This window comes from Heterostelium album (assembly GCF_000004825.1).
Source record: "Heterostelium album PN500 unplaced genomic scaffold PPL_contig12, whole genome shotgun sequence".
In the NCBI taxonomy this organism is placed as follows: domain Eukaryota; phylum Evosea; class Eumycetozoa; order Acytosteliales; family Acytosteliaceae; genus Heterostelium; species Heterostelium album.
This window is the reverse complement of record NW_008805089.1, coordinates 1,135,653-1,163,050: the sequence shown is the minus strand read 5'-3', so window position 1 is coordinate 1,163,050 and position 27,398 is coordinate 1,135,653. Positions and strand designations below refer to the sequence as shown.

Here is a 27,398-nt window from a genome sequence, read left to right as displayed (position 1 = left end):
ATTAATAAATAAGAAGTGATTGGAACTATATAGTAGGAGCTAAGGTTATTTATATTTATTCAACTAAAAAAATAAAATCATTAAAAATTAATAAAATTAAAATTAAAACCATTAAAAATTCTTTTTTGGCTCCCAAAAGATAAGATATTTTAAATTGCAAACGGAATTGAAAAGTTTTTAGCACAATTCAAATTCCCATTACTAAATATCTTTGCATTCAATAATTTGATTTTCGGATATCCCAATGGTTAGTTTCAACAATCACCATCAATTTGTTTTTGTTACAATGAAATTTCATTTTGTTCAACACTTTAATATCTCAAAAGTGTAGTAACTCTTCATATTGGAGTAAAATAGTGATTGTGTGTGCAATGGGCAAAAAAAGTTTAAATATTGGAGTAATCATTGTGTCTGTGATTGTAGTTTTGGTTTCCTCCTTGATTTTAAATATAATGCTATATATCACTATATATATCGATTAAGTTTAATATTGGACCTCTTGATTTCATTCATGTTTTTTTAACAGTTTTAATTTGATTTATTTGATATTACTAATTTTAATAATCTATTGTTTCTTATAAATAATAAAAAAAAACTTAACAATAGATCACCATCTTTTAAATTATTTCACTTTTGTTTTGGTTTTGTTTTGATTGTTTTTTTTTTAGATCTTGGACTTGGTGACAGCAAAGAATTTCTGAGTGTAACCGGCCATACCAGCACCTAAGAAATCAGCAATCCAATATAACCAATGTCTAGACCATCTGTTACCAACTAAAGCTATAATTTTAAATAAAATAAAATGATATTGATGTTAGTGTCAGTGGATTGAGATTAAGATTTGAATGATCATCAAATAATTACCTGGACCGAAAACTCTGGCTGGGTTGAAAGCACCACCAGATACGGAACCACCGAGTAAACAAAGGAAACCAAGTGTGAAACCAATGGCAATTGGGGCAAAACCAGCCTTGGTTGCACCAGAGGTAGTATAGATGGTGAGGTTGTTACCGGCTTTCTTTCCACCACGTACGACCTTGACGTTTTTGTTGTCGTCGACGGTATCGAAAGCAACGGCAAAGATGACGTATACCAAAATAAAAGTGAGAATCAACTCTGTGAGGAAGACGTTACCGATGTTGGCGGATTTGCTTGGTTCGACTGCAGCGGCGGCGGCAGCGTTACCTGGTCTGCCACCGGTAAGCGATGGATCGATGTTTCCTGGGAAAGTGGCCAAGATGATCAGAGCGGAAAACACTGATCCAACCATTTGTGCAAAGATGTAAAGCAGACCCTTTGTGATCGAGGTTCTACGAGTGACACAAGTGGCAAAGGTGACGGCAGGGTTGAAATGAGCACCAGAAATATCAGCGAATGAATAGATGAGAGCGACCGCTGAGAATGCAGTGGAGAGAGCTCCACCGACCACCGACGACGAACCCGGAATCATCTTGAAATTGACAGTGGTGGCACACACAATATAAACAAACAAGAATGTACAGAGGAGTTCACCGACGACAGCACGAATCAACACCCAACGCTTCTTTTGTTGCTCCAATGCCAAATCGACTGGGAAGTCTGGCTTCTCGACGTCCTCTTCGTCCTCTGCAACGTTGATACCTGTCTCTTCCATTTCGTGATAATCTTCATTATTGTTTTCACTAGTTTGCAATGTTGCCATTTTTTGTGTCATCCAAACTATTTAATCTATCTATCAACTACTACTACTACTATATTACAAATAACTATACCTATAAATAAAAATAAAAATAAACTAAAATATATATGGTTGATTTAAAAAAAGAGACAAAAAAAAAAAAAAAAAAATTGGTTTCAAAAAAAAAAAAAAAAAAAAATCAATTTAAAAATAATAAAGATTAATTAATTTAAATTTTAATCAAAATTGAATTATTAAAAGTAAAGACCTTACCCTTTTTCTTTTATTATGCTTTAATTTATTATATATATTTATAATATTATAGCTAAAAATAAGTTATATATATCTTTAAATAAAGGAGGCTTTTAACTTTATTCACAGAATCCCCTTTGTCACTATCAAAATAAAAAAATTCAAAAAATAACAAAAAATCCAAAAAAAAAAAAAAAAAACCAAAAACCCTTTATTCACACACAACCGTTCAAATTTTTAATCGATAATAATTTTTGATTACTGGTTTACCACCACAAACCACCCAAAATGAAAATAAAAAAAATATGCAACGTTACTCACCATTTTCACACTTTCAAATGATTGGAACCGTGATGAAAATGATTGTAAAATTATAACCTTTATATTACTTTTTATATAATAATAACTAAACTAAATAAATTAAGTATGTCCAATAATAGTTAAGAAAAAAAAAGTGTAAATGTAAATAATATGAGTGATATTGAGAGTAATAATGATGATGATAACCACAACAACAACAACAATAATAATGATGGTGATGATGATGATGATGATGATGAAGTTGTAGATGAATTTGATGTTGAAGAGAATAATGATGAAACTCGTGGCAATAACAATAACAATAACACCAATAATGATCGTGTTAAAGTGACATCGATTAGAGATGATATAAGTCTTGTTAGATTTGCTTATATCATTCTCTTTGGAATAGTCGGTGTTCTAATTAGATACATGGCGAATGCTCTGTTTGTTCGTGGTTTTCATAAGGATTCGTTTTGGAGTACCGCTGTCATCAATATCATTGGTAGTGCCATCATTGGATTCCTTCATGTGGTGGGTGTCGAGAAGAAAGCAATCAATGTCAACCTGAGGTACGGTCTTTTGGTTGGACTACTCGGTGGATTTACAACATTCTCGGGATATGCTTTGGATTCCGTACTTCTATTCGAGAAAAAACAAACCAAATATACAATCATCGGTGTATTCTACTACATCCTATCACCTGTCGCCGGCATAGCTGTAACACTCATATCAATTCACCTAACAAGAAGATTCTTTCGACCTGAACAAAGACAACAACCTAATCATAACAATAGCAATGATAATAACAATAATAACAATAATAACAATCATAATGATATTGAATTACAACAAAGATAAAAACTTTTTAAGATCTACAAAATAAATTTTAATTTTGTTTCTTATTTTTTTTTTTTTTTTAAATTAAAATTTCAAATTAGTTAAATTGTGTATTGTTTATTGTTTATTTTTTTTAAGAAGAATACCTTTAGTAATAGATACATACAACATTAAAACAATGTTTAATATACCAGTGTCATCATCGTCATCGTCATCGTCATCATCTTCAACACCTTCATTCTCAAAGAAAACAATTACATCTGATGAATGGGAGAGAAAGTTGAATGAAGTAAATATTACAAAGAGGTATTTATTATATACATTATTAGAGAAAGCGAGAGAAAGAGGATATATTAATAATTTATCATGTTGTTTGTTGTCTTAGTGATTTAAATAAATTGGTTATGAATTATTTAGTTATTGAAGGTTATAAAGAAGCAGCTGATATGTTTCAAAAGGAATCAGGAACAAAGAGTTCTGTTGATTTGCATACAATTGAAGATAGAATGGCAATTAGATCGGCAATACAAAGAGGTGATATAGAACAAGGTATTGAGATTGTCAATGATTTGAATCCAGAGGTAAGAAGAAGAAGAGAGTTTAGTGTTATCTCAATATTTACTAACAACACTCTTTTGCTTTGTAAATAAAATAGATATTAGATACGAATCCACAATTATACTTTCATTTACAACAACAAAGATTGATAGAGCTGATAAAGAAAGGCAAGTTGGCAGAAGCCATTCAATTTGCTCAAGAGGAACTAGCTCCGCAATGTGAAGAAAATGTAAATTATTAATACAATGATACACAAACTAGATTTTGTTTATTAATAGAAAACATTGTTTGTTTGTTTGTTTCTAGAGTAAATTTTTAGAGGAATTAGAAAGAACAATGTCATTGTTGGTATTTGATGATATACTGAAATCACCACTCTCTGATTTGGTTGATAGTTCACAACGACAAAAGACAGCAAGCGAGTTGAATGCAGCTATTTTAGTGAGTCAGAGTCAAGATAAAGACCCAAAGCTCCCAACCATTCTCAAACTACTACACTGGGCACAATCACAGCTAGATGAACGATGTAATTACCCAAAGATGAAGAATTTCGTAACTGGTGAATATAGAGATGAATCAGAGTAAATCTTAAAGATTAAGATTAAGAATAATAATAATAATATAATATAGAACATACAGACAGATATAGAATATATAATGTGTGAATACACAGATATTGGCTACCAAATCCATAGTAAAAATTGGTTTATTGTTATAATAATAATAATAATAATAGTAATAATAAAGTTTAAACTTGTACATAATCAAAATAGTATCAAATTCTGTATATTTATATAAATAAATATATTGCGTTGTTTGTTATTTATTTTCATTGTTATATATTCTTATAATTATTATTATTATTATTTGATGATTATTAATGTTGTGTTTTACATAATGTTACTATAATGATTGTGTTGTATATTAGTTGTTTTAATATAAACCAGCATCCTTCTTCTTTTGAGTTTGCTTCCATGCTGGGAGTTTGGTAAATTCGTCTCTTGTGCATTTCATGTATTTGGCAAAATCATCATCAGAGAGATAGGTTTCTAATTTGGTTGGTACTAAATCTGGAACTCTCTTGGCCTTGAGGTCTTCGTAGGAATAGTATTGGCCAGCTGGTGCACTGGCGGCAACTGGAGCGGCAGCTGGGGTTGGGGTGACTGCTGGAGCTGGTGCTGGAGCTGGAGTTGGTGTGACTGGAGCTGGTGCTGGAGCTTTGGTGGGTGTTGACATCAAATTTTGTTGAGAATTTGACTTTAAAACAGATCTGAAATCGGTAACAGATGCTTCTTTTGGAGCGGCTGGTACAACGTTGACAGCGGATGGTGTCTTCTTAAGGACAACATTGACTGGGTTGATTTTGGCATCTCCAAAAATGTTGATACCTCCAACTGGTTTTTTAGCTGTCTCTTCAGCTGGAGTTGAAGTGGTTTCGGTTTCGGTGGTTGCTGGTGCAGTTTCGGTTTCGGTGGTTGTTGGTTTGGATTCGGTTGATTCAATTGGTTCTGAAGTTGGTGATTGTGTGTCTTTGGTAGTTTCCTCTTGTACCTAACAAACAAATGTGTGAATATCAGTCAATGTTAGAAATTATGTCTGTTATAATAGTAGTTTTGTTTCTGTTAATTTCACATACCTCGGTGGCAAGATTAAGAGATGATTTTCCTTTTTTGGTTGGTCTTGACAAGGTTGGATGTGAAAGCTTTTGGTGTGGCTCCTCAGTGACTTGATCCAAAACATTCTTTTGCTCCTCAGCTTGCTTTGCTGCTGCTTCTTCGTCGGCCTTCTTCTCAGCTTCTTCTTCCAATCTCTTTTGCTCGGCAGCTTGTTCGGCAGCGGCGGCAGCCTTCTTTTGAGCCTCCTCAGCTTCTTGTTGAGCCTTCTTTTGAGCCTCCTCTTCCAATCTCTTTTGTTCTGCAGCTTGCTCAGCGGCGGCGGCAGCCTTCTTTTGAGCCTCCTCAGCTTCTTGTTGAGCCTTCTTCTTCTCAGCTTCTTCATCCAATCTCTTTTGCTCAGCAGCTTGCTCGGCGGCAGCAGCAGCGGCCTTCTTTTCAGCTTCCTCGGCCAATCTCTTTTGCTCAGCAACTTGCTCGGCGGCAGCAGCAGCAGCGGCGGCGGCAGCCTTCTTCTCAGCTTCTTCAGCTTCTTGTTGAGCCTTCTTCTTCTCAGCTTCTTCATCCAATCTCTTTTGCTCAGCAGCTTGCTCGGCGGCAGCAGCAGAAGCTTGGGCAGCAGCCTTCTTTCTTGCTTCCTCGGCCTCGTGATCTGCAGCGGCCTTCTTTTGAGCCTCCTCAGCCAATCTCTTTTGTTCAGCGGCTTGGGCAGCGGCTTGAGCAGCAGCTTGTTTCTGTGACTCCTCAGCAGCTTGAGCAGCCTTCTTTTGAGCCTCCTCAGCCAATCTCTTTTGCTCGGCAGCTTGGGCAGCGGCTTGAGCAGCAGCTTGTTTCTGTGATTCCTCAGCGGCTTGAGCAGCGGCCTTCTTTTGAGCCTCCTCAGCCAATCTCTTTTGCTCAGCAGCTTGAGCGGCGGCGGCGGCGGCAGCAGCCTCTCTCTTTTTGATTTCATCAGCAGAGGGGGCTGGTGGAGCAGCAGCAGCAGCAACTGACTGAGGTTGAGCTTGTTTCTTTTCTGATTTGGCGGTTGGTGGAGTTGTTTGCTTTTGGGTTGGTTGCTTTTGTGTTTGTACTGGTGACAATTCCTTTGGAATCTTCTTTGTCTTTGGATCGTTAATTGCCTTTAACATCAAATCGATATCGCTCTCCTCCTTCTTGACGACTGGTTTCTTTTGTGATTTCTTTTTCTTTCCTGCGCTGGAGTTAGTTGGTGAAGTGACAGTGGTTGCTGTGGTTGATGTTTGATCGGTGGTGGTGGTAGTTGCAGCATTATTTGATTGTACAGTTGGTTCATCATCAAATGTTGGTTCAATAATTGTGAATCCCTTTGGTTTCTCTGGTTTCTTTTGTTGTTGTTGTTGTTGTTTTGGTGATTGTTTAGTCTCCTCTTGTTTCTTTGTAGCTGTCTTTGAATCGATCTTTGGTGATGGAATGGATGGTTTCTTTTCATTTGATTTGGTGGTGGTGGTGGTTGTTGACTTTGCCTTTTCAGTTACTGGAGATGGTGTTGGTGTTGGAGCAACTGGTGCGGCAGCAGTTGTGGTGGTTGTAGTGGTAGTGGTGGTTGTTGTTGGTGAGGTCAAAGGTGAGGTTTCAGAGGTGGTTGGTGTAGTCGATGTGATGACAGGTGATGAAGTTGGTGTCTTCTTTGTTCCCTTGTTGGTCTTCTTCTTTTGTGCTGGCTTTTGAAGCTTCGATCTCAAACGAACGATATCCTCATTTGTCCAATCCGATGACAAATTGTCAAAGTTGGCTTCGACAATCTCGAATGTTGTCAATTGTGTTGAGTGTTTTCTCTTCTTTTGTTGCTGTTGTTGTTGTTGCTCCTTGGTTTTGGCACGCTTTGATTCGGTTGCTGGGGAAGCAACTGGCTTTGGCGATATCAAGTTGACTGGTGTCACTTCAGCAGAGTCACTTACGTGCAAGTTATCTACAAAGTTGACAACGACAGCGTGTTCCTGTATGATTGGAATGTTGCTGCTGTCAGAAGCATTGTTGCTCTTCTTCTTCTCTTCCTCCTCCAACTTTAGATTCTCAAGGGCAGCGACTTCATCGGCTTGTTTCTTCTCCTTCTCTTGTTGTTCCTTTAGCTTTTGCTCCTCTGCCAATCTCTGCATCTCCTCTTGGGCAGCCAGTTCCTGCTTCTTTTGCTCCTCGACAGCCAATCTCTCTTTCTCCTTCTTTGTCTTACGATCTTGCTCTTGCTGAGCCAATTGTTGTGCTCTTTGTTCCTTCTCTCTTTGCAATTGAGTGAATTCCTCTGGTTCCTCAATCACGAATCCCTTTGTAGCGGTAGTGTTGGTTCCCTTCTTATTCGACTGTTTCTTTGGTCCCATATTTTTTTATTATTATTTATGATTGATATATATGTAACGTTTAAAAATAAATAAAAAATAAATATTAAAAATATTTAAAATACTTTTTTACTAATAATAATATAAAAACTATAATTATCAATCTAATAGATATTATTTGTTTTCTTGTGTGTTTTTTAAAGCACAATGAACAAACACACCAAACTAAATTGCAATTTTTCAAAAAAAAAAAAATTGGAAAAAAAAAATTAAAAAAAATTGTTTTTTTTCTTGGGATTATTTTTGCTTGGAGTGAAGTATTTAAATACTCACATCGCGCAATAAGAGAGGAGAATGCATGAATGAACGAACGACACCATCATCAACAAATTAAAGAAACAATATAATTCAATCAATCATTATTATATTATTTATTTTCGAAACCATAGTCGTTGCCATAACTGATCAGAGGATAAACACAGATATAGAGATTAATAATAGTTTTTATTTTACGTTCATTAAATGGTGTTGTTGTTGGACATTTATTCTCATTAAAGCATTGTCGTTGTTGAAATTTAGTTAATTACAATATATTGTGATTATTTATAATAGGTTGGATTCATTATTCAAAAAAAAATAATCTATATTGTACTATATTTATTTTTTTACTCCCCATTTGACTTGACCTTAATCAGATCACAGTGATCTGGGTTTTGGAACTCTATTGAATCTTTAGAATTTCTATTTTAAATAACTGAAAAAACACACAATAAAATAAGATATACTGGTAGCAACCAAATTATAAAAGGTAATTTGAAAACACTAATTATTGTCTTTGAATCCTGAAAATATTTATTAGGCATCTGTTTGTTTTTGCAAAAAATCTTGATAAATTCCCAAAAAAAAATATGAAAATTAATCATGTGATTCTATTTTTTTGTTTCAAGAAAAATGGAGAGACTATAAATATATCGTTGCAACGATCTCATTTCATATATATTATTTATTTAAACATTTTCACTTAAACTAAAGTATTTAGTTTGACCTGTTTTTTTTTTTTTTTGCTTATTCAAAAATAATAATATTAAAAATAGTAGTAAAATCAATATAATTAGTGTAGTTTTATAATAAAACTTTTTGTATATAATATATATTTATAATAATAGATAGAAGATAACAAACGAAAAATGTTAAAGATTAATTATGGTAGTTTAGAAAACAATGGAATCGATTATGAAAAGAGAAATCAAACTAGATTCCCACATGATATTACCATTCAAGACTGTAGAGATGCTATCAAGGGTGTACCAGGATTCCGTGAGACCAACAAAAACGGTATGATTTGCTTCAACTATGATTTCTCAACTAGACAATCCTTCCCAGACCCATTGACAGCCGAGGATGCTCGTAGTTCATTCTTGTACAAGGTGCGTCGTGAATGTCGTGGAATCATTTTTGAGCAATCGACAGGTGCTCTCGTTTGTAGAAAATTCCATAAGTTCTTTAATATCAACGAATTAGATGAAACACATCAAGTAAGTTAACATTTATATAAAATGATTTTCAAAATTGTAATAACAACTAACTAACACATTTACTTTAGGATAAAATCAATTTGGAGGGTGAGAAGTATATTATTTTGGAAAAGTTGGATGGTAGTTTGATCGCTCCAATCTATTCGTCGAAAGAAAATAAGGTGACATGGGGTTCAAAGGCCGGAGCAACTGATCTTTCGGCCAAGGTCGATAAGTATATCGCTTCGCAAGCCGACACCATCAAGTACGGTGAGTTCTCAGAGTTGTGGTTGAAGAAGGGATACACTCCAATGTACGAATGGTGCTCTGAATCACAGAGAATCGTATTGTACTATGCTCAGGATTTGTTGAGTTTGACAGCGATCCGTTCGATCAAGACCGGTGAATATATTTTGTACGATGAAATGGTAGAGTCGGCCAAGCAATTCAATGTTCCAGTGACCGGTGCCATCGAGCAGCACAAGGTGTTTGGTGGAGGTGCCCGCACTGCCGCCGAACTCTTGGAACAGGTACAAAAGATGCGTGATATCGAAGGATACATCTTGCGTTTCGACGACGGACGTGTCTTCAAGATGAAGTGCGCATGGTATTTCGATCTCTCCAAGTGTAGCTCGATCAACTTGAATCAGGAGAAAGACATCTGGTTGTTGATCTTGGAGAACAAGCTCGACGATACCATCAGTGAGTTGTGTACTTTGGGTCCATTGCCAAGACGTTACATTCAGATCCAATCGTTTGCCAAGGAGCTCTTTGAAAAGATAGAGAGCGTCTCTACCCTCGTGATCAGCACCATTCACTCGATGAAGAAGACATCGACCAACTGCAGAAAGGATATCAACAACGATAAGAGCATTCAGCCATGGTTCAAGAAACTCTTGTTCCAGTTCATCGACGAGATCGATTGTGAAGAGGATCCAGCTTCCTACATGTCGGCCGTCTCCAAATATATCATCTATATACTCAAGAATCAGTGTGGATCAGCTTCAAAGTTAGATGAAGGAAGAAAGGTTTTAGGTGGACTTAAATTTGTTGAACAATTTTGAAACAACAAATAATAACATTTATAATAATAATAATAATAGTAATAATAGTAATCAATATATAATATATTTGTATCAACAACCAAAAATATATAGATAGGTTGAAAATAAACTGTATAATTTAAAACGAACCAATCTAGTTTTTTTTTTTTTTTTTGATCAAAAAAATTTCTATTATTTATGAGAAATTGATGCATACTCGTTTAATCATTTCGATATCATCGTCATTATAGTTTGTAAAATGAATATCAAATCTATATCATCGATGTTCTTTGGTGAAGATACTTGCTTTAAAGTATATGGATATAGCTCTTGTATGTAGGAAATATATGATAGTTGATATAGTTCAAAATATATAGAGATGACTAATAATTAGATGATGATTATAAAAGGTCCTTACTATCAGAAAGCAGTAAAGTTGGGTGAAGTAATTTCAGATAAGAATAACAACATTAAAGTAGAGACTGTACAGATTGACAGAGATCAATGGCCAGAGTTAATGAATAATCTCACTCAGCAACACGGAGGTAAAGCTATCTATCACAAGACATGCCCTATTGTAGAGGAGGGTTGTAGTGAAGAAGCTAAACAATTTGTCGGTGGATACTCTGATTTTCTAAATGAATCAAGAAAAAGAAAATATAAAAGATAACGACACTATTCTATAAAATATATATTTGTAAATAAATAAAATTAACAACATCTACAAGATTGTGATGTTTTTTTCAAGAAAAGGGTTAAATAACATGATCATCATGTTGTGATGATGTTCATTCTGTTTTTGAACTCAAGTCTGTCAAATGATGAACAGAAAAAAAATATAGATAGAAACTAAATCACAAAGAATATAGATTTTTGAGGGTGATTCGATACCTATTTTAGATACCTATTTTAACTGTTTATTTACTTTATCATCAAATTTATAGATCCACTATTTTCAACTATAATATATTTATATTTTCCATAGACCCACCAACAGATTCCATTTTAAATATTTAATAAAGTAAGAAGAACACACTCTTTTAAACAGTTTTAATTTGTTTTTTATTTTTATTTTTATATTTTTTTTTTGATACACCACACATCAACCGTTGTTATTATCTCTTCAAACTAGGATTTGTTCAAGTCACTTCTAAATTGATGAGTAAACAGATTATCTGTTTGAATTTTTATATTCTTCCTGACTACAACTTCATAGCAATAACGGTTATTATCTTTGTTTATTTTGCAAAACATTCTGCTCAATGCTATTATCTAATATTTTGATTTCCATTTATATTTGATTTTGGGATCTTCATACCTAATTATTTTATATTATTTATTAAACAATGAGAGAATCTGATGGAGGAATAAAACTATAAATAATGAATTGTTTTTGTGAGTAGAAACATCAAATCAAATTCAAAGTATTAAACAAGTTAAAAAACAAAACTAAACTTTAAAACTATTAAACTCAAAGAAAACTTAACAACAATGAAATTAATTGCACTTTTCTGTTCACTCCTCATTTGTGTTGCATTCGTTGCAGCCAATGAACAAGTCAACTCTGACCTCAATATCCATCAAACTGTGATTGGAACATGGACTGATGGAAGTCGTGGAAATCGTCAATACACTCAATATGATGTCACCGTAACCAACGTATCTGGAAGAAATATCAAGAACTTTTTCATGTAAATATATTTTAATCAATCAATTATTTTAATAGATCAAATTTTTTAATTAATAACCAATTATTTATTTTTAATAATAATAATATTAGTGATACTGATTACACTTTCAAAGTTCGTGATGGTAATGCCTTTTGGAATGTTATCAGATTACCAAATGGAGATCTTTCACTTCCATCATACCAAACATCAATCAATGCAGGTGCCAGCTACACTTTTGGTTTTATTCTTCTTGGATCACCATCAACACCTGCCAACCTTTCTGTCAGATACCTCACTTATTTATAATCAACAAATCTTATTGATTTGATTAATTTAATATTCTAAATAAATTAAATTATTTCATATCATCTAACAATTGAAAACAATGACATTATACCTGTGGAATACAATAGTTTTTTATTTTCTTTTACCTTTTTTCTGAATTAATAATTAGATCAGTAATCTGATTGTTATTTGATCTTCTGTGTTGATTTATGTTATATCAAATTGACCAAACTTGGTACCGATTAATTAATTAGTTGATAAATGAAAAATATATGATTAAACAATCTAAAATTTTATTTTAATGAAAAGCAAATCGAACAATGATAAAGTTTATTTAAATTGAAATAATTTAAAATAAATCAAAAAAAAAAGGATTGGAATGGGGATGGAATAATAAGATTAATTTTAAAATAAATTTGTGTTTTTAATTTAATAATATATATTTTGTTTAGGCGGTGACAGTGAATGTACTTGATTGACCGGAGTATGGAACGAGCTTATCGGAGAACATTGATGGCTTGGCATAACCTTGGTGAGTAATACGGTAGGTACCTGCGGAAATGGTTGGTGGAATGGTCCATTCGACGGTGATGAGTGATTGGGCGATTTCTGGAACGTGCATCTTCCAGTAGATCTTGGTCTCCCATGAACCATCGACGAACAAGGTTTCCCATTGGTTTGGTGAGACTTCGAGATCGACCGACAAGAAGGTGCTCTCAATCATAAAGTTGTTTCTCAAGTTAGCACCGTAAAAGACAGCGGTGACAGTGTCGTTGACGGCGTATGTGGTTCCGACGTCTTGGTAGATGGCACCAAAGTTTCCACCTGGGGCTTCGTCATAGACGACTGGTGGCAAGAAGAAGAAGGTGTGACCGGTCATGTTTCTTGGGAAGGGTCCTGGTTCGACTTGGTTGTTTTGGGCGATGGAGGTGGCGAGCTTGGCAAACTCTTGTTGGTAGGCACCCAAAGTGTGTGGACCAAAGATGGTTGAGGCAGCTTCGTATCTTTGAACTTCGTATTCTTCGTAGGTGGCGATGTAACCGGAATAGGTATTGGAGAGACCAGCAACCAAAACGATTGGGTTCTCGATACCACTACCTTGAGCATTCAAAATCTCGTAGACAGTGTTACGCAAACGACGACCAGACATGGTGGTGAATTCACCTGGAACGGCACACAAAACGATGTTACCGATGGTGATGATTTGGATTGGGACAACATCTGGAGTCCATGGGAGTGGCTTGGTGAGACCGACGTCGATCAAAATTGGCTTTGGTGCTTGACATTGCTTTTGGTCTTCGGTTGGCTTGGCGATGAACTTGGAGATGAAATTCCAGAAGACGTTACCGTTGGTGTTGTTGTCACCTTGGGTGAAGTCAAAGGCACCTGGACCATCGGTGGTACCGGCGGCGAAAGAGTAACCCATGGCGGCACGACAGGTGGTAGCTGGCTCGGCAGTTGGGGTGAATGGTGGGTAGACGGTGATGTTGGTCATTGGCAACCAGGTATGACGGTATTGAACGGAACCTTGGACTGGAATGGATGCGGTCTCCCACATCTCCAAAGCCTTTTGAAATTGGTTGTTACCGATGATCTGAGTGGATTCGAACATGTCACCATCCTTTCCGGGACCGATACCCTTGCAACCTTCGTTCTTACCGTTGCATGTCGAGTCTGGAGCGTAACATCTTGAACCATCTGGACAGAATGCACCGAGTGTGTTTGGCGAGACGTCACCTTCGTTCGATTGACCGAAAGCGGCAATGAATGGACCAGTACCTGGCAATGAGTTATTGTTGAACAACTTCTCCCATGCGTATGAAGCGTAACCCTTGTTGTCACCACTAATCAAATGATTGGTGTTGTTCATCGATGTACAATGGACAGCAAAGAATGTCAAAGCACCAATTGGACTTCCATTGGTATCGACCATCTTAATCAAAGTGATATTCTTATCGACATCATTCTCATACAAAGCTCTTTCCTCAGCTGGATTATTCAAATAAGCAGTTGGTGAACGACTATTAAATTATTACATGTTGGTGGTAAGTAAATTGATCGATTTCCAACTACTATTAATACATACTTGATATTTGAGTCATATAATTTACTTTGTTCGGCAGTGATTTTACCTGGCTTGACGTTGTTGTGAGCACGGATAATCGATTGGACGATACCTTCACAGATGGCATCGAAACTTTCCTTGTAGAAACCGAGGGTGGTGATACCATAGAGGGCATACATTGAGTAACCACCTGGACCACTGTGAGTGTGGATACCAGAGAGCAAAACATTTTCGTGACTATATACATTTGGTCCAAAGTGTTCCTCGAGCAATTGGACGACTTGAATCTTGACGGCTTGGAAAATCATACAACTGTCAGTGCTGACATAGACGGCACGGTTGCCATTTGAATCTATAAATACAAAAGCACGTGATCTCAAACGGAAATGGATACCACCGGTGACTTGACCTGGCATGGCATATCCCATCATACCTGTTTCGGCGGCTGGTCCAGTAATATCATAGATACCGGTACCAATTTGGAAATCAGAGTTATCCTCCAATCTAACGTTGTTTTCGATTTGAATTTTTACAGCTGAACTCACCACCACCAGAAGGGCAGTAAGTAACAATATATATTTCATCTTTTAATCTATAAGATAAAAATAAAATTATATATAAATGTATATTAATTAATTAAGTTTTTCAATTGACAATTGTAAATTATTTTTATTTATATTAGGGAAAAAAAAACAAAATCAATAATTTAAAATGTAAATATATTTATTATTATTATTATTGTTGTTGTTGTTTACAATCGAAAATTCTTTTTCTATTTCCTAATTTCTATCGATTGAATTTTTATGTAGATTAGATAGAACAAACAATCACAATAGAATTAACAATAACAAATAAATATCCGGCGGTGATGATGGTAATGGTAATGAAGTGAATGTTGAATTTGTAATAATAATTGATTATCTGTATAATTTACCTGTTGAATAGTAGTTTAAAATATGAAATTAAAGAATAGGAGGTTTTATGCTATTTATATGTGTATCAATTATTTTGACTGAATGGGAACTGTGTGTATTTATATGTGTGTGTGTGTGTGTTAAGAGAATAGGAATGTGTGATGTGTGTGTGTGTTTATGAAATGAGACTGAGAAGTGTAATTTATGTAATTGTAGATTAAGTAGGCAGTACAAAGTTGGTTTTTTGTTTTTTTGTTTTTTTTGTAATTAAATTGTAGGAGTTAATATTTTGCTTAATTAAAAATTAATTAAATTGCAAAAAAAAAAAAAACAGCCAAAAATTTGAGTTGATTTTTTCCTTTCATGGTTTTGGGGTGAGAAGAGTCGTTGATTAACACCAATAACAAACTCCTAATCACCATCATCTATTTGAATAGATCACACCAATAAATATTTCATTGACATCAATTCAAAACGTCAGTAGATAGGTCATATACTATTATATTATTCAATAAATATTGAAACTTTTAAATGATGGTGATGATGATCAATCACTTTACATTTTTCAAAGTTTGAATGTTTGTTATTGTATATTTGTTTGTTTGCAATAAAGAATTCTTAAAAATAATGATATATATTTATAGGATAAAGTGTTTTGAAAGATTGATATAAAAGTATTGAATTGTATAGGATAGGAGAAGGAAAAAAAAAGAGATAATTACATTTAAAATATATATATTATATATATCGATTTCTAATTTAAATTGAAAAATTACAATCTGCAACTTTAAAGTAATCTAGAAATTTGTGGAAGAAGAATAAAATTGTATAAAAAATTAAAATAAAATTGTTGAATTGTAAGTGAAAAGTTTTTTTTTTTTTTTTTAACATCCGATTGTGCCGACAAATGGGGCATTACAAAATACCCCAAAATTTGTTAAAATTTTTCAAAATAAATATCAATCTTCAAACAGCTTATTGGTGATTGTTCCTTCAAAACCACAATTTGAAATTCTCAAAATTCAAAATTGCCTATGAAAATTCAAAATATCTAAATTTCGCATTTTGTTATTATTCAAGATTCTAATGAGACCAATGAACCAAAAGCAGAAAATTTGAGAGCTCCATCAGTGTTGTCGTCGTAACAACAACAGCAGATAGCATGAAGTTGGCGCTGTGATATTTTCTAACAAGATTTTTATATTAAAGTTGTGTAGTGTTTGGGTGTCTCTCCGTTTCAGTTCATTAAGAGAAAGATATAATATTCGTCGGATCACTTTACTTTACCAACAAAATGTGTAGAATTCAAAATATCCTTTTGTTGACATCACTAATTGTAGTTATCCAAAAATAGAATTGTTTAATGCGATGTATGCAACAACAGTAGCACCATTGAATTCACCATCATTAATTAAAGAAAAGAAAGAAAAGATTAATTAAAGAAAATAAATTAAAAAAGATAGATATATTATTTAAACAATCAAATATACATATTAAAATTAATTTCTCAGCTGTTACAAAACACAAATTTTCTTTCAATGATGTTAATTTTATTTTATTTTTTGATGTGTGAATGTTGTCATTGTAAAAGTTAACTGTCTTACCAACAAATATTTATATGTAATTTCAAATAATATTTAGCTTTTTTTTGTGTGATTTTAACACTTTTCATATTTAAATAAATAAATGTAGTAATAATAAATATTGATTTTGAATCATTTCAAATATGCATTTTGTATTTTTTATTTGTTTGCAATAAAAATCAATGGAAAAAAAGCTATTACTATGCTTGTTGTTAGTGTGTCTGTTGTTATGTGGATTTAACACGATAGATGGAACAGATCAAGTTGAACACCTCGAATATGGACCTAATATTGAACCAGCTATTGTTCCAACTCGTCAAATGACAACATCCAATCCTGTCATTCAATTCACTTCTACTGCAGGTCATCCAATCGATGTCAAACCAGTACCAGCTGAAAACAAGCCTAAAGATGACAAGAAGCATAAAGACAAAGACAATAAAGATAAAAACAAGGACAATAAAGATAAAAAAGATAATAAGGATAAAAAAGAGAAAAAACATAAAAAGCATAGAGGTGGAAAACGGTCAATAAAAATGATGGCTTCTAAAAACGATGCCATCAGTCACTGTGCTAATGTTCAATGTCCAAAGATTGACCCAAAGGAATGTCAAGCAAAACATCAGATGTACATTCCCCCGTTCCCACCATTATTTTGTTGTGCACAATGCCAAATTATCTTCTCTCTTGGTCCATAAATTCAAAGATATCAATTTAAAACTAACAAATAAATATATAAATAAAGTATCAATCATCATTTTAATTGTTATTATTTACAAAAAATTATATATATATATAACACTTTATTTTAATTAATTAATTAATTCTGGAAAAAACTCTTAACTCTTACAAAAAAAAACAATGGAATATTTTAGAAATCAACAAAACAAAACATTATAATTAAAATAAGCTTTGATTTGATTATTATATCTTAATCAACTTATTAATTAATTATTATTATAGATGTTTTGTTATTATTGTTGTTGTTATTTCTAGAAATGAAAAAAGGTTGGTGGTGCGCATTGTTTGTTGGTGATTGTGATCAATTAGAAACTGTTACAGTAGGTACCGGTTGTCTTTGATGTAGAAATATAGGATGTGACATTGGTGTTGGAAACGTAGTTGGTGGTTGGCACTGAGGATCTTGTGAAACCTCCACGGATTGGAACTGGTGAAGTGTTGGTGTAGCTGGTGGATGTGTTGGTAGTTCTTGTGAAATATGGTTTGATGTTGTTACTTGGCGAAGCATAGTTATTCTCTGATTTACCGGTGGTCTTTATCAAGATTGGTTCAGTATTGATTGTTGGAACAATCTCTTGGTCCTCTACAATCATTGGTGAACCAATTGAATTCTCAGCAACTGGAACAACTATATCACATTCATTGTTATTGTTGCTATTATTATTATTATTACAATTTACAACATCAAAATCGACCAACGGATTTGATTCTCTGACAACTCTGAAATCAATAATATTTGGAACATCTTCCTCACTGAGTTGTTCTACTTGTTGCACTACTTCCTCTTGTTCTTGCTGTTCATCCTGATTTTGTACTTCTAATTCATCTAAATTCAATTGTTGTTGTTTAATTTGATAGATTGGTAATATATTTGAATTGGTCTGTTGTTGTTGTTCTTGCTGTTGTTGTTGTTGCTGTTGCTGTTGTTGAAGTTGTTGTTGTTGTAATTGCTGATACTGTTGTTGAATATATTGATGATCATCGTTGAGTGCTACCCATCCAGATTGAGTGACACCATCATTTACAATTACGAAATCATCGTCTTCTCTCTCAGCGCTCTTATAATTCTCGTTTCTATTCGATTTCTTATTAAATAAGTTGAACATGGTTATCTTTAGTTTTATTTGACTGTAAATCGGTTGTCTCTAATTTAATTTATTAATCTTGATTTCCTAGAATTTTTATTTTATTTTATTTTTATTTTTTTATTTTAATTATTTTTTAAAAAAAAACTAATTTATATATATATGATTGTTATTAGTTATGTGATTTAAATTTTATTATTACTGTTTGGTTTGAAAAAAAAAATTAAAATAATTAAAATAATATTGTGAAGTTGTTTGTTTTTTTATTTATAAATAAAATTTTTTTCCAATTTTTTTAAGAATTTTAAGAGAAAAAGTGAAAAAACCCAATACTGCACTGTTTGTTCACAACAATCAATCAATTGTTCTGTTTGGTAAAAGTGAGAGAATAAGAATATCTTTTTTTTATTTGCAATCGAAATATTGATAAATCTCGTTAAATATTTTCAATATTTAAATATTTATTTTCATCTTTTATTTTTAATACAATTATTTTTATTTTTTTTTATCCATATATGTTATAACAGGGATTTATAATAAAATACATTAATAAAAAAATAAAAATAAAAAAAGATATTATTATTATTGAATTTTCATTAATCATATTTAAGTTTAGTTTTTGTGAATAAGGAGACAATGTGATTTTTTTTTAAAAATTTTCAAAAAATTGTGGTTTTGCATAAGTATTTTTTTAATTGTTTGTTTTATTTTTGTTTGGTTTTATTTATTTGATAGAATAGAGAGAGAATGAGTGAGAGGGATAAAGATAAAGATAGAGATAGAGACAAGCGTGATAGAGATAGAGATAGAGACAGAGATCGAAGTGATAGGGATAGAGGTGACAGAAGCGATAGAGATAGAGGTGACAGGGATCGAAGCGATAGGGGTGGTGACAGAAGCGATCGTGACAGACGAGGCAGCGATAGAGGTGGTGACAGAGGTGATAGAAGCGATAGAGGTGATAGAAGCGACAGAGGTGATAGAGATAGAGATGGTTATCGTTATAGTAGAGATAGAAAGAGAAGTAGATCACCTTCGAGTAGATCTTCGAGTGGTGGCGGTGGTGGTGGTGGTGGATACGGTCCACCTGCAACCTCAACAACTTCACCTGCACATAACAACAATAACAATGGTAATAATAACAATAATGGTGTTGCTGCGACAACCCCAAGTGCATCAAGTAGAAAGTCGTCACTTTGGGACAGACCACCCGATCCCAATGATATGGTGGCACCGGTCGGTCAGGTCTATGGAAGTCAGGCACTGCAGCAACAGCATCCAAACTACCAGGTACAAGCACATCCACCACAATCGATTCAACATCATCATCAACAACAGATGATGATGGGACTGACTTCGTATAGTGGCGTCGCCGGACATACCGGCCAACAAAATAGTGGCGCGCCAATGCCCATGGGCATGAATCCACAACAGCAACAGCAACAACAACAGCAGCAGCAGCAACACCAACAGCTACAACAACAGCAACAACATCAACAACACCAGCAACAAATGGGTGGTATTCACATGAATAATATGAACATGGCTATGTCTGGTGGTGGTGGTGGTGCCATGGGAATGGGCGGTGCCAATAACATGCCGTCTGTCCAGTCGGCAAGTGCAGCACTCGCCAAACAAAGTAGAAGATTGTACGTTGGAAACATTCCACCCAATGTCACAGAGGCACAGATCGTCGAGTTCTTTAACGCCGCCATTATTGCGGCGGCACTCACCACCAAGCCTGGCCAGCCAGTGCTACTCTGCCAGATCACAACTGGCAAGTCGTTTGCATTCATCGAGTTCCGCTCCAGTGAGGAAGCGACACTGGGCATGGGACTCGACGGAATCAGTTTGTCGGGTTACTCGCTCAAGATACGTCGTCCCAAGGATTACCAATCGGGCAGCAACGAGCCAATGCCCACTGGACTCTCCATTGTCAGCACCAACGTGCCCGACAGCGAAAACAAGATTTTCCTTGGTGGACTTCCGCCCACCCTCAACGAAGAGCAAATCAAATCGATGTTGAGCGCAATCGGTAGACTGAAAGCATTCAACTTGGTCAAGGACACAAAGACCGGTATCTCAAAGGGATTTGCATTCTGCGAGTTTCTCGACCCCGAGAACACCGACAAGGCATGCGCAGAACTCAACGGAACCAAATTTGGAGACAAGTCACTACTCGTACAGAAAGCATCTCTCGGAAAGGAAGCGATCGCCAACAACAACAACAATAACAACAACAACCAATCTCTCAACAATCCAAGCAAAGTAAAAGTAGATTCATCGGTTTCATCACTTTTAAATTTAACAACTGCACTACCACAAGTTTTAGGTGCAATAAGATCCAATGTATCATCAGACAGTAAGTAGTAATAATACCTTGAATTAAATAGCGCTCCCTACATGTACTAACTAATTTGATTACTATTTACTATTTTAGATAATTCAAAACCATCTAGAGTTGTACAACTTTTGAATATGACAGATAAAGAAGAGATTCAAGACGATAACAACTATGAAAATCTATTGCTCGATACTAAAGATGCATGTGAAGAGTTTGGAGAGATAGAATCGATTTTTATTAGTAGACCAAAGGATAGCCCATTGGATATAATCAAAGTGTTTGTTTGTTTCAGTCAGTTAGAGTCTGCTCAGAAAGCATGGGTGGGACTAGGAGGCAGAAAATATAATTACAGAACGATTATCACCGCTTTTTATCCAGAGGATCTTTATATTATCGAAGGAAACAACGAAAACTCTACAAATGAAAATGAAAATGGCAATGAATATAACGACTATAATAATAATCCTTATGAAAACGACAACAATGAAAATCAAAGATTTAGAAATGGTTCCAATGATATGGAATTCTAACAAAAACAAAACAAACAAAAAAATAATAAACCAATAAACAAAATAATTAAATAGAAATATAAATACCAATATAATATATTAATAATGATAGTTTACTATTCATTCTTTTTTTTTTTTTATTCTATTTATTTATCTATCTTTTCTCTCTATCTATCTATCTATTCATCATCTTCCAAAGCATTTAATTTTCTTGCACGCTGCTCGAGATTGACAGCCTCTGGTACTCTACCTTTTTCTCTTAACATTTGAGCAAAGTCCCATAGAACGTTACCATAGTCAATGTCGACCTCTTTGTTGGTCCGCAGTTCAATTTCACGCTTACCTGCTTGGTATTGTGGAGTTTCCTGTCTCTCCTTTTGTGCTTGCTCTTTCTGTGCCATTGTGCTAAGATTTTTGTGGTCTTCAAAGATGGTGATACAACGATTGAAGAATCCTTCTGCCCATTGAGCATTTCCTTTGGCACGATACAACTTGGCCATGATATAAATAACACTTCCAAGTTTTGCACTCTGACGACCGTAAACCTCCTCTGCCTTGGCCGATGCCAACTTTAACATCTCCTCCGCTCTGTCTAGCTGTTCACTATCCAACAGAAACTCTGAATAGTTTGTCAATATGTTTGACAATTCCTTTTGATTATTATTCGATTGAGCCGATTCAATTGCTTTCTTATATAGACTCTCTGCCATCTCATCCTTTTCCACTGAATGACAATAGCTACCATAATTTCCATAAATAATTTCTGGAATTAATTATAAATAGGAAAATAAAAAATTAATATAAGAATAATATCCTTGTTTTTTTCCGATATTAAACTAAACTTACCATTAAGTGGATGAGTTGGTTCCAAATATTTATTGGATAGAATCATTGCTTCTTCAAAGAGCTTTTGACATTCATCGTTGCATTGCAATCCTTGGATGATCGCTTTGTTGAGAAGTGTTCCAATTTCCAACTCTCGGTTGCCTCTGTCACGAGCGAGTGTAATCAGTTTATCGGAATTTGATTCCGCCAATTGTAGGTTACCCTGATATTTATTGCAAAGTATGAGATTGTTGAGACTTGGAATGGTGTATCGATCGTTTGAACTATCGGCGAGGTCCACTCTCTCCAACACTGTATTGGCCAACTGTTGTGCACGACTCAGCTCACCGATTGCCATCTCACAATTGATCAACCTAAATAGAATATTAAGAGTGATCGGATTCTTCTTGCCGATCATTCGCTCTGTCATTTCCAACGATCTACCAAGAATGGACCTAGAGGCCACGAAATTACCTCTACGCTCATATGTTTTGCTCTCTTCGATCTCACTGAACATCTCATCCTCCTTGGTAATTTGATAATCTGTAACATTTGAAATATAACTACTAAAGAATATATTTCTAGCAAGTTGTGTTTCTCCTATTATACTGCTATCATTTCTGTTGTTTATATTTATATTTTGAATCGATAATAACTTTGTTGAATTAGTAACTCTATTTCTTAATAATGAATTACTACTATAACTATAACTAAATCTTTTTATATTTAAAAAAGTTGATCTAAACATATCTGTAATTTTTGACAAACATAGAGTTTATTTAATAATCATTACATCAATGTGTGTCAGGTGCTTAAAAAAAAAAAAAAAAAAATTCTTAAATTTTTTTGATCACACATACTTATTTCGTCTGTTTTTTTTATCAATCAATCAGATATCTATTTTCAGATATAACTATATATATATTAAAGATGATGAGATCAACTTTATCACTTCTACAAAGTAAATATAATAATAATATAATAATAATCAATAAATAAAACTATATAATCAAAATCAAGAAGCGTTAATTAACTTGTTGTTTTTTTTTAATATTCTGAAAAATTTGTAGAGTGTAGATTACCAAATAACAATGGATCATTGTTATCATTCAAGAATAATCAAGTTGTAAATCAAACAGCTTTGTTTTCGATGAAATCAAATCAACAATATAGATTCTACTCAACAGATGTTAAGGATTTGGCACCGTTGATCAAAGAGTTGAGAAACAGAACATCGGCACCTCTCAAAGATTGCAAGGAAGCACTCATCCAGAATAAGAATGATATTGAAAAAGCTACAAGCTGGTTACACGAGAAGGGTAAGTCAACTGCCAACAAATTCGCTGATCGTGCGGTCGTCGAGGGAACCATCTCGATCGTCGTCAACAACGGCAAAGCCGTCATTCTCGAGATGAACAGTGAGACCGATTTTGTATCGCGTGGTGAGACTTTCCGTGCTTTGGCCGATCAAATCTCACGTGCCACTCTCGAATCAAACCTGCTCGCCCAGAGTCTAGCGGAGATCAAGCCAGACACAATCGCACCACAGCCAGCATCGGGATCGACTGTCGCCGACCTCATTGTCGGTACCGTCGCCAAGTTGCGTGAGAACATCCGTCTGCGTCGTGTACACGCAATCGATGCCTCCAACCAACCAAATACCATAGTCGCCGGTTATGCACACGATCCAAGTGGAACCAATCAATTTGGACGTCTGGGATCGTTGGTTCAACTCCAGTATGAAGGTGGTCAGCCCGATATCGCAGCACTCAACCAACTCGCCAGAAACATTGCAGTGCACATCGTCGGTGTCGGACCAAGCTACGTATCGATCGAGAGCGTTCCAAAGGTACTGCTCGACGAGGCCATCGCCAACAAGCGTCATCCAAACTCACTCTACGACGAAGTAGTACTTTTGGAACAGAAATACATCAGCGGTGAGGACAACGAGACTGTCAAAGCAGCCGTTCAACGTATCTCCAAGCAACTCAAAACCAACATCACCATTAAATCATTTGTACGTTATTCAGTAGGTGAAGGAATGGAAAAGAAAGTTGAAAACTACGGTGCTGAAGTTATGGAGAAAATCAACAAAGCAAAGTAAAATAAAACCACTAGTATTATAATAATACTAGAGTTTTTAAAAATAAATAGTAATAATAATAATAATAAGAAAGTTGTTAGCTTTGTTTTGTTCGTGTTCCAATTTAATCTTTTTTATTTTTGGAACTCTTTGAGTAGGTTATTGATTTTGTTGATGATGGTTTTTTCCTTGATTGCTTTGTTTCAGTTTGAAGTTGATCAAGATTGAAATAGTCGATCAGTTCATTCTCTTTCAGAGTGAAAGCAGTTGATTTGTCGATGGTTGGTATTCTTTTGTGTTCTACACCATTTTTGAAGAGGATGATAGTTGGTATCTGATTGCTTTTAACAGAGTCATCGATGTTGTGCTTCAGAGTCAGTGGTTTCCAACGACCAATATCCACTTTTCCAAATTGAATTCTATCATTTCCATATTTATTAGCCAATGAAATGAATGTTGGAGCTAAATATGTACAAACAGGTGACCATAATGCAAAGAATGTAACTATTAAATATTGATTATCATCCTTATCACCATCATCTTTTACTGAATGATTTGACAATGTATTTGACAGTGTAATTGGATTGAAATAAGTAACTTTTAAATCTGAAGAAGATGGTATTTGATAAACCGGCTGTGAATAAAGAATATATGAAACTTTAATTATGAAAATAGATTAGATTAGTGTTGATATAATATCAAATTAGTTTATTAAATTAATAAGTAAATCATACATACCTATAAAAGATAATAAATAAGTGATAAAAAGATAATAGTTGTCAACTGCATATAATAAATATAGAATCGATAGTTTTATAATGAAGAGTGCAGATGTTAGAACAAAGTCTACACTCTTGATGACACGAGATTTAACAGTCTTTATAAGAATGGCAAACAATGTATAGTAGATTGTCAGACGTTCACTTGATGATCTCTCTACAACACCTAGACATCGCAGTAAGATGAAACTAAAAACAATACTAAAATTCAATATATAATATGGTTGTTTTAATTGTCCAACTATTGATTTTATATCCATCTTAATTATTTATTGGTTAGATAGATAAAAAATAAGATATAACAAAATTAATTTAAAAATAAATACAATAAAACAAATTGATAATCAATCATTAATGATTCAAAATCATATTATAAAATAATTCGATCAGAAAAATAAAAATAGATTACATAATAATACAACTTAAAAAAAAAAAAGAAGGTTTGGTTTGTGTGTTTTAAAATTGTTGCTTGATTGACTCAGAGAGATTCATTCATTTATTAACATTTTAATTAATAATTTAAAAATTGCTAAATAAATTAAATTCTAAAGAAAAATCAAGGAATTAATTTCTAATTAGAAAATAACTATATATAACTAACCAAAAAAAATGAATAAATTCTAAAAAATAAAAAATTTTTTTTTAAAAATTATAATTTTAAAAAAAAAGGGACTTCACCACTTAACGTTTAATTTAATTTAATTTTTATTTTTCTTGATAGTGTGAATTCAACATTTTAAAAATACAATTATTTTTTCTTTTTTTAATATTTACATTTTATCCTTTTATATATATTTAAATTACAATAACAACACATAATCATAAGATTTACAGAAAAAACTTTTAAAGATGAAAGTCACTATTAGAAACGTAAACAAAGAAGTCTATACATTCGATGTCACCGGTGAGGAGAAGGTAATTTTAACTAATCACATCAATCAAATCAATCAAATCAACACAACAATTATTAGACAGCGAAAATTATTTAAAAAAAAGAGTGAACATTTAATTTAATGAATAATCAAAGATTTAAATTTAGATGATGGTCATCACAATATTATTATAACAAAGTTGATCAAAAAAATAAAAAGTAATTTATAAACTAACTTTTGATCATCATCATAATAAAGGTTATACAATTAAAGGAAATGATTGCCGATAAACATAAACATCTGCCAACATGGCAAACTTTAATTTATAGTGGTAAAATTTTAGAGAATGATAACCAACTTTCAACTTATAATATCACCGAGAATGGTTTCATTGTTTGTATGGTTAAAAAGGTAATTGTCACTTGCTCCTCTTATCTTAATGATCAATCCATTTGATTGATTGATTGATCAAATGATCGATCGATCGATTTGATAAAGAGAAATTTTTAAGAAAAATATCATTCTTTTAAATACTTATAATAACTAATCTCTATTGATATTTGTAGCCAAAGGAAGAATCTACACCAGCACCACCAACAACAACAACAACTGCCGCTCCACAAGCACCATCCTCAACAACCACTACCTCCACTCCACAGGCAGCCACTCCAGCCGCACCAACCACCACCCCAATACAACCAACACCAACACCAACTGCCACCTCGACACCAACAACCACTCCATCACCAGCCACCGCCACCTCACCACAACGTGACTCCACAGGATTCGTTAGTGGACCAGAGTACGAACTTATTGTAAAGCAAATAGAAGATATGGGTTTCTCAAGAGACGACATTACCCGTGCCTTGAGAGCTTCCTACAACAACCCAGAGCGTGCAGTAGAGTTATTGTTAACCGTAAGTTTATCATTTTCTTTGCAAGTTAAAAATTAAACCAATAACTAACTATCTAAATTGTAATTTGACCTTAAACAATGAATAGGGTTCCGTTCCAGCTGCCTCTGCTGATGACGAAGAAGATGAAGATATTGGTGAACAACAAGGTAAATTATTAACTCCATCACCAATCACCACATGTTATTATTATTATTATCCTTTTTTATTTTACTTTGATTGGTTAGAAGATGATTTTTTTAAAGAAGAAAAACAAAAAAAAAAAGACGATCTTATATTTAAATGATACTTGCGACAATGAAGACAGTATTTGCTCAATTTTTTTTTGTAATTTACCTGCGATGATGCGATAGATCAATAGTGAATTATTATTTTTAGTGTGCTCCAGAGTTTTGTTGGTCTTTGATATAACTTTTTTTAATAGAGTTGATAAATGATATGACCAAGTTTTGCTAAATTTCTTATTTTCTTTCCTTTTTTTTTCTACTTACAAATTAAAATTGAATGAAACTACCTACTACCTACTACCTACCAATCAAACTTAATCAATCAAACTACTACCTACTTCCTACATTTTCCCAACCAATCAATCAATGTAACATACTGACTACCTTAAACTTATTTCAATCATGTGGATTTCGACGATGAATACGACGAT

The 27,398-nt window shown here is 33.8% G+C and overlaps 15 protein-coding genes across 15 annotated transcripts; 9 read left to right on the top strand and 6 right to left on the bottom strand.

Annotated features, from left to right (window-relative positions):
- Positions 1 to 55: 55 nt before the first annotated feature.
- Positions 56 to 1,681, bottom strand: PPL_05701 (MIP/aquaporin family protein; the record flags this gene model as incomplete). Its single annotated transcript, XM_020576575.1, has 3 exons — positions 56 to 63; positions 718 to 780; positions 865 to 1,681. The coding sequence occupies 3 exons, from the start codon at positions 1,679 to 1,681 to the stop codon at positions 56 to 58; spliced, it is 888 nt and encodes a 295-aa protein (XP_020433824.1).
- Positions 1,682 to 2,380: 699 nt separating this feature from the next.
- Positions 2,381 to 3,070, top strand: PPL_05700 (fluoride efflux transporter FluC; the record flags this gene model as incomplete). The annotated part of the gene is made up of 1 exon (XM_020576574.1): positions 2,381 to 3,070. One exon carries the CDS (start codon positions 2,381 to 2,383, stop codon positions 3,068 to 3,070), a length of 690 nt encoding a protein of 229 aa, XP_020433823.1.
- A 157-nt stretch (positions 3,071 to 3,227) lies between these two features.
- PPL_05699 (glucose-induced degradation protein 8 homolog) lies at positions 3,228 to 4,359 on the top strand (the record flags this gene model as incomplete). Its single annotated transcript, XM_020576573.1, has 5 exons — positions 3,228 to 3,338; positions 3,379 to 3,630; positions 3,705 to 3,836; positions 3,914 to 4,188; positions 4,344 to 4,359. The coding sequence occupies 5 exons, from the start codon at positions 3,228 to 3,230 to the stop codon at positions 4,357 to 4,359; spliced, it is 786 nt and encodes a 261-aa protein (XP_020433822.1).
- A 181-nt stretch (positions 4,360 to 4,540) lies between these two features.
- On the bottom strand, positions 4,541 to 7,556 carry PPL_05698 (uncharacterized protein; the record flags this gene model as incomplete). Its single annotated transcript, XM_020576572.1, has 2 exons — positions 4,541 to 5,158; positions 5,244 to 7,556. 2 exons carry the CDS (start codon positions 7,554 to 7,556, stop codon positions 4,541 to 4,543), a joined length of 2,931 nt encoding a protein of 976 aa, XP_020433821.1.
- An 866-nt stretch (positions 7,557 to 8,422) lies between these two features.
- On the top strand, positions 8,423 to 10,092 carry PPL_05697 (T4 RnlA family RNA ligase; the record flags this gene model as incomplete). The annotated part of the gene is made up of 4 exons (XM_020576571.1): positions 8,423 to 8,437; positions 8,681 to 9,049; positions 9,118 to 9,635; positions 9,837 to 10,092. 4 exons carry the CDS (start codon positions 8,423 to 8,425, stop codon positions 10,090 to 10,092), a joined length of 1,158 nt encoding a protein of 385 aa, XP_020433820.1.
- Positions 10,093 to 10,330: 238 nt separating this feature from the next.
- PPL_05696 (uncharacterized protein) lies at positions 10,331 to 10,741 on the top strand (the record flags this gene model as incomplete). Its single annotated transcript, XM_020576570.1, has 2 exons — positions 10,331 to 10,403; positions 10,482 to 10,741. 2 exons carry the CDS (start codon positions 10,331 to 10,333, stop codon positions 10,739 to 10,741), a joined length of 333 nt encoding a protein of 110 aa, XP_020433819.1.
- Positions 10,742 to 11,562: 821 nt separating this feature from the next.
- Positions 11,563 to 12,047, top strand: PPL_05695 (carbohydrate-binding domain-containing protein; the record flags this gene model as incomplete). Its single annotated transcript, XM_020576569.1, has 2 exons — positions 11,563 to 11,762; positions 11,852 to 12,047. 2 exons carry the CDS (start codon positions 11,563 to 11,565, stop codon positions 12,045 to 12,047), a joined length of 396 nt encoding a protein of 131 aa, XP_020433818.1.
- A 427-nt stretch (positions 12,048 to 12,474) lies between these two features.
- Positions 12,475 to 14,675, bottom strand: dcd2A (neutral/alkaline nonlysosomal ceramidase family protein; the record flags this gene model as incomplete). The annotated part of the gene is made up of 2 exons (XM_020576568.1): positions 12,475 to 14,047; positions 14,113 to 14,675. The coding sequence occupies 2 exons, from the start codon at positions 14,673 to 14,675 to the stop codon at positions 12,475 to 12,477; spliced, it is 2,136 nt and encodes a 711-aa protein (XP_020433817.1).
- Positions 14,676 to 16,770: 2,095 nt separating this feature from the next.
- Positions 16,771 to 17,286, top strand: PPL_05693 (uncharacterized protein; the record flags this gene model as incomplete). The annotated part of the gene is made up of 1 exon (XM_020576567.1): positions 16,771 to 17,286. One exon carries the CDS (start codon positions 16,771 to 16,773, stop codon positions 17,284 to 17,286), a length of 516 nt encoding a protein of 171 aa, XP_020433816.1.
- A 233-nt stretch (positions 17,287 to 17,519) lies between these two features.
- PPL_05692 (uncharacterized protein) lies at positions 17,520 to 18,435 on the bottom strand (the record flags this gene model as incomplete). Its single annotated transcript, XM_020576566.1, has 2 exons — positions 17,520 to 17,527; positions 17,649 to 18,435. 2 exons carry the CDS (start codon positions 18,433 to 18,435, stop codon positions 17,520 to 17,522), a joined length of 795 nt encoding a protein of 264 aa, XP_020433815.1.
- A 726-nt stretch (positions 18,436 to 19,161) lies between these two features.
- u2af2 (RNA-binding region RNP-1 domain-containing protein) lies at positions 19,162 to 21,288 on the top strand (the record flags this gene model as incomplete). The annotated part of the gene is made up of 2 exons (XM_020576565.1): positions 19,162 to 20,776; positions 20,855 to 21,288. 2 exons carry the CDS (start codon positions 19,162 to 19,164, stop codon positions 21,286 to 21,288), a joined length of 2,049 nt encoding a protein of 682 aa, XP_020433814.1.
- Positions 21,289 to 21,446: 158 nt separating this feature from the next.
- On the bottom strand, positions 21,447 to 22,840 carry PPL_05690 (tetratricopeptide repeat protein; the record flags this gene model as incomplete). Its single annotated transcript, XM_020576564.1, has 2 exons — positions 21,447 to 22,030; positions 22,114 to 22,840. 2 exons carry the CDS (start codon positions 22,838 to 22,840, stop codon positions 21,447 to 21,449), a joined length of 1,311 nt encoding a protein of 436 aa, XP_020433813.1.
- Positions 22,841 to 23,022: 182 nt separating this feature from the next.
- On the top strand, positions 23,023 to 24,196 carry tsfm (translation elongation factor Ts; the record flags this gene model as incomplete). The annotated part of the gene is made up of 2 exons (XM_020576563.1): positions 23,023 to 23,053; positions 23,163 to 24,196. The coding sequence occupies 2 exons, from the start codon at positions 23,023 to 23,025 to the stop codon at positions 24,194 to 24,196; spliced, it is 1,065 nt and encodes a 354-aa protein (XP_020433812.1).
- A 103-nt stretch (positions 24,197 to 24,299) lies between these two features.
- On the bottom strand, positions 24,300 to 25,214 carry PPL_05688 (uncharacterized protein; the record flags this gene model as incomplete). Its single annotated transcript, XM_020576562.1, has 2 exons — positions 24,300 to 24,832; positions 24,914 to 25,214. The coding sequence occupies 2 exons, from the start codon at positions 25,212 to 25,214 to the stop codon at positions 24,300 to 24,302; spliced, it is 834 nt and encodes a 277-aa protein (XP_020433811.1).
- Positions 25,215 to 25,803: 589 nt separating this feature from the next.
- rcbA (repC-binding protein A) lies at positions 25,804 to 27,196 on the top strand (the record flags this gene model as incomplete). Its single annotated transcript, XM_020576561.1, has 5 exons — positions 25,804 to 25,869; positions 26,085 to 26,237; positions 26,393 to 26,743; positions 26,829 to 26,889; positions 27,165 to 27,196. 5 exons carry the CDS (start codon positions 25,804 to 25,806, stop codon positions 27,194 to 27,196), a joined length of 663 nt encoding a protein of 220 aa, XP_020433810.1.
- Between the last annotated feature and the right edge of the window lie 202 nt (positions 27,197 to 27,398).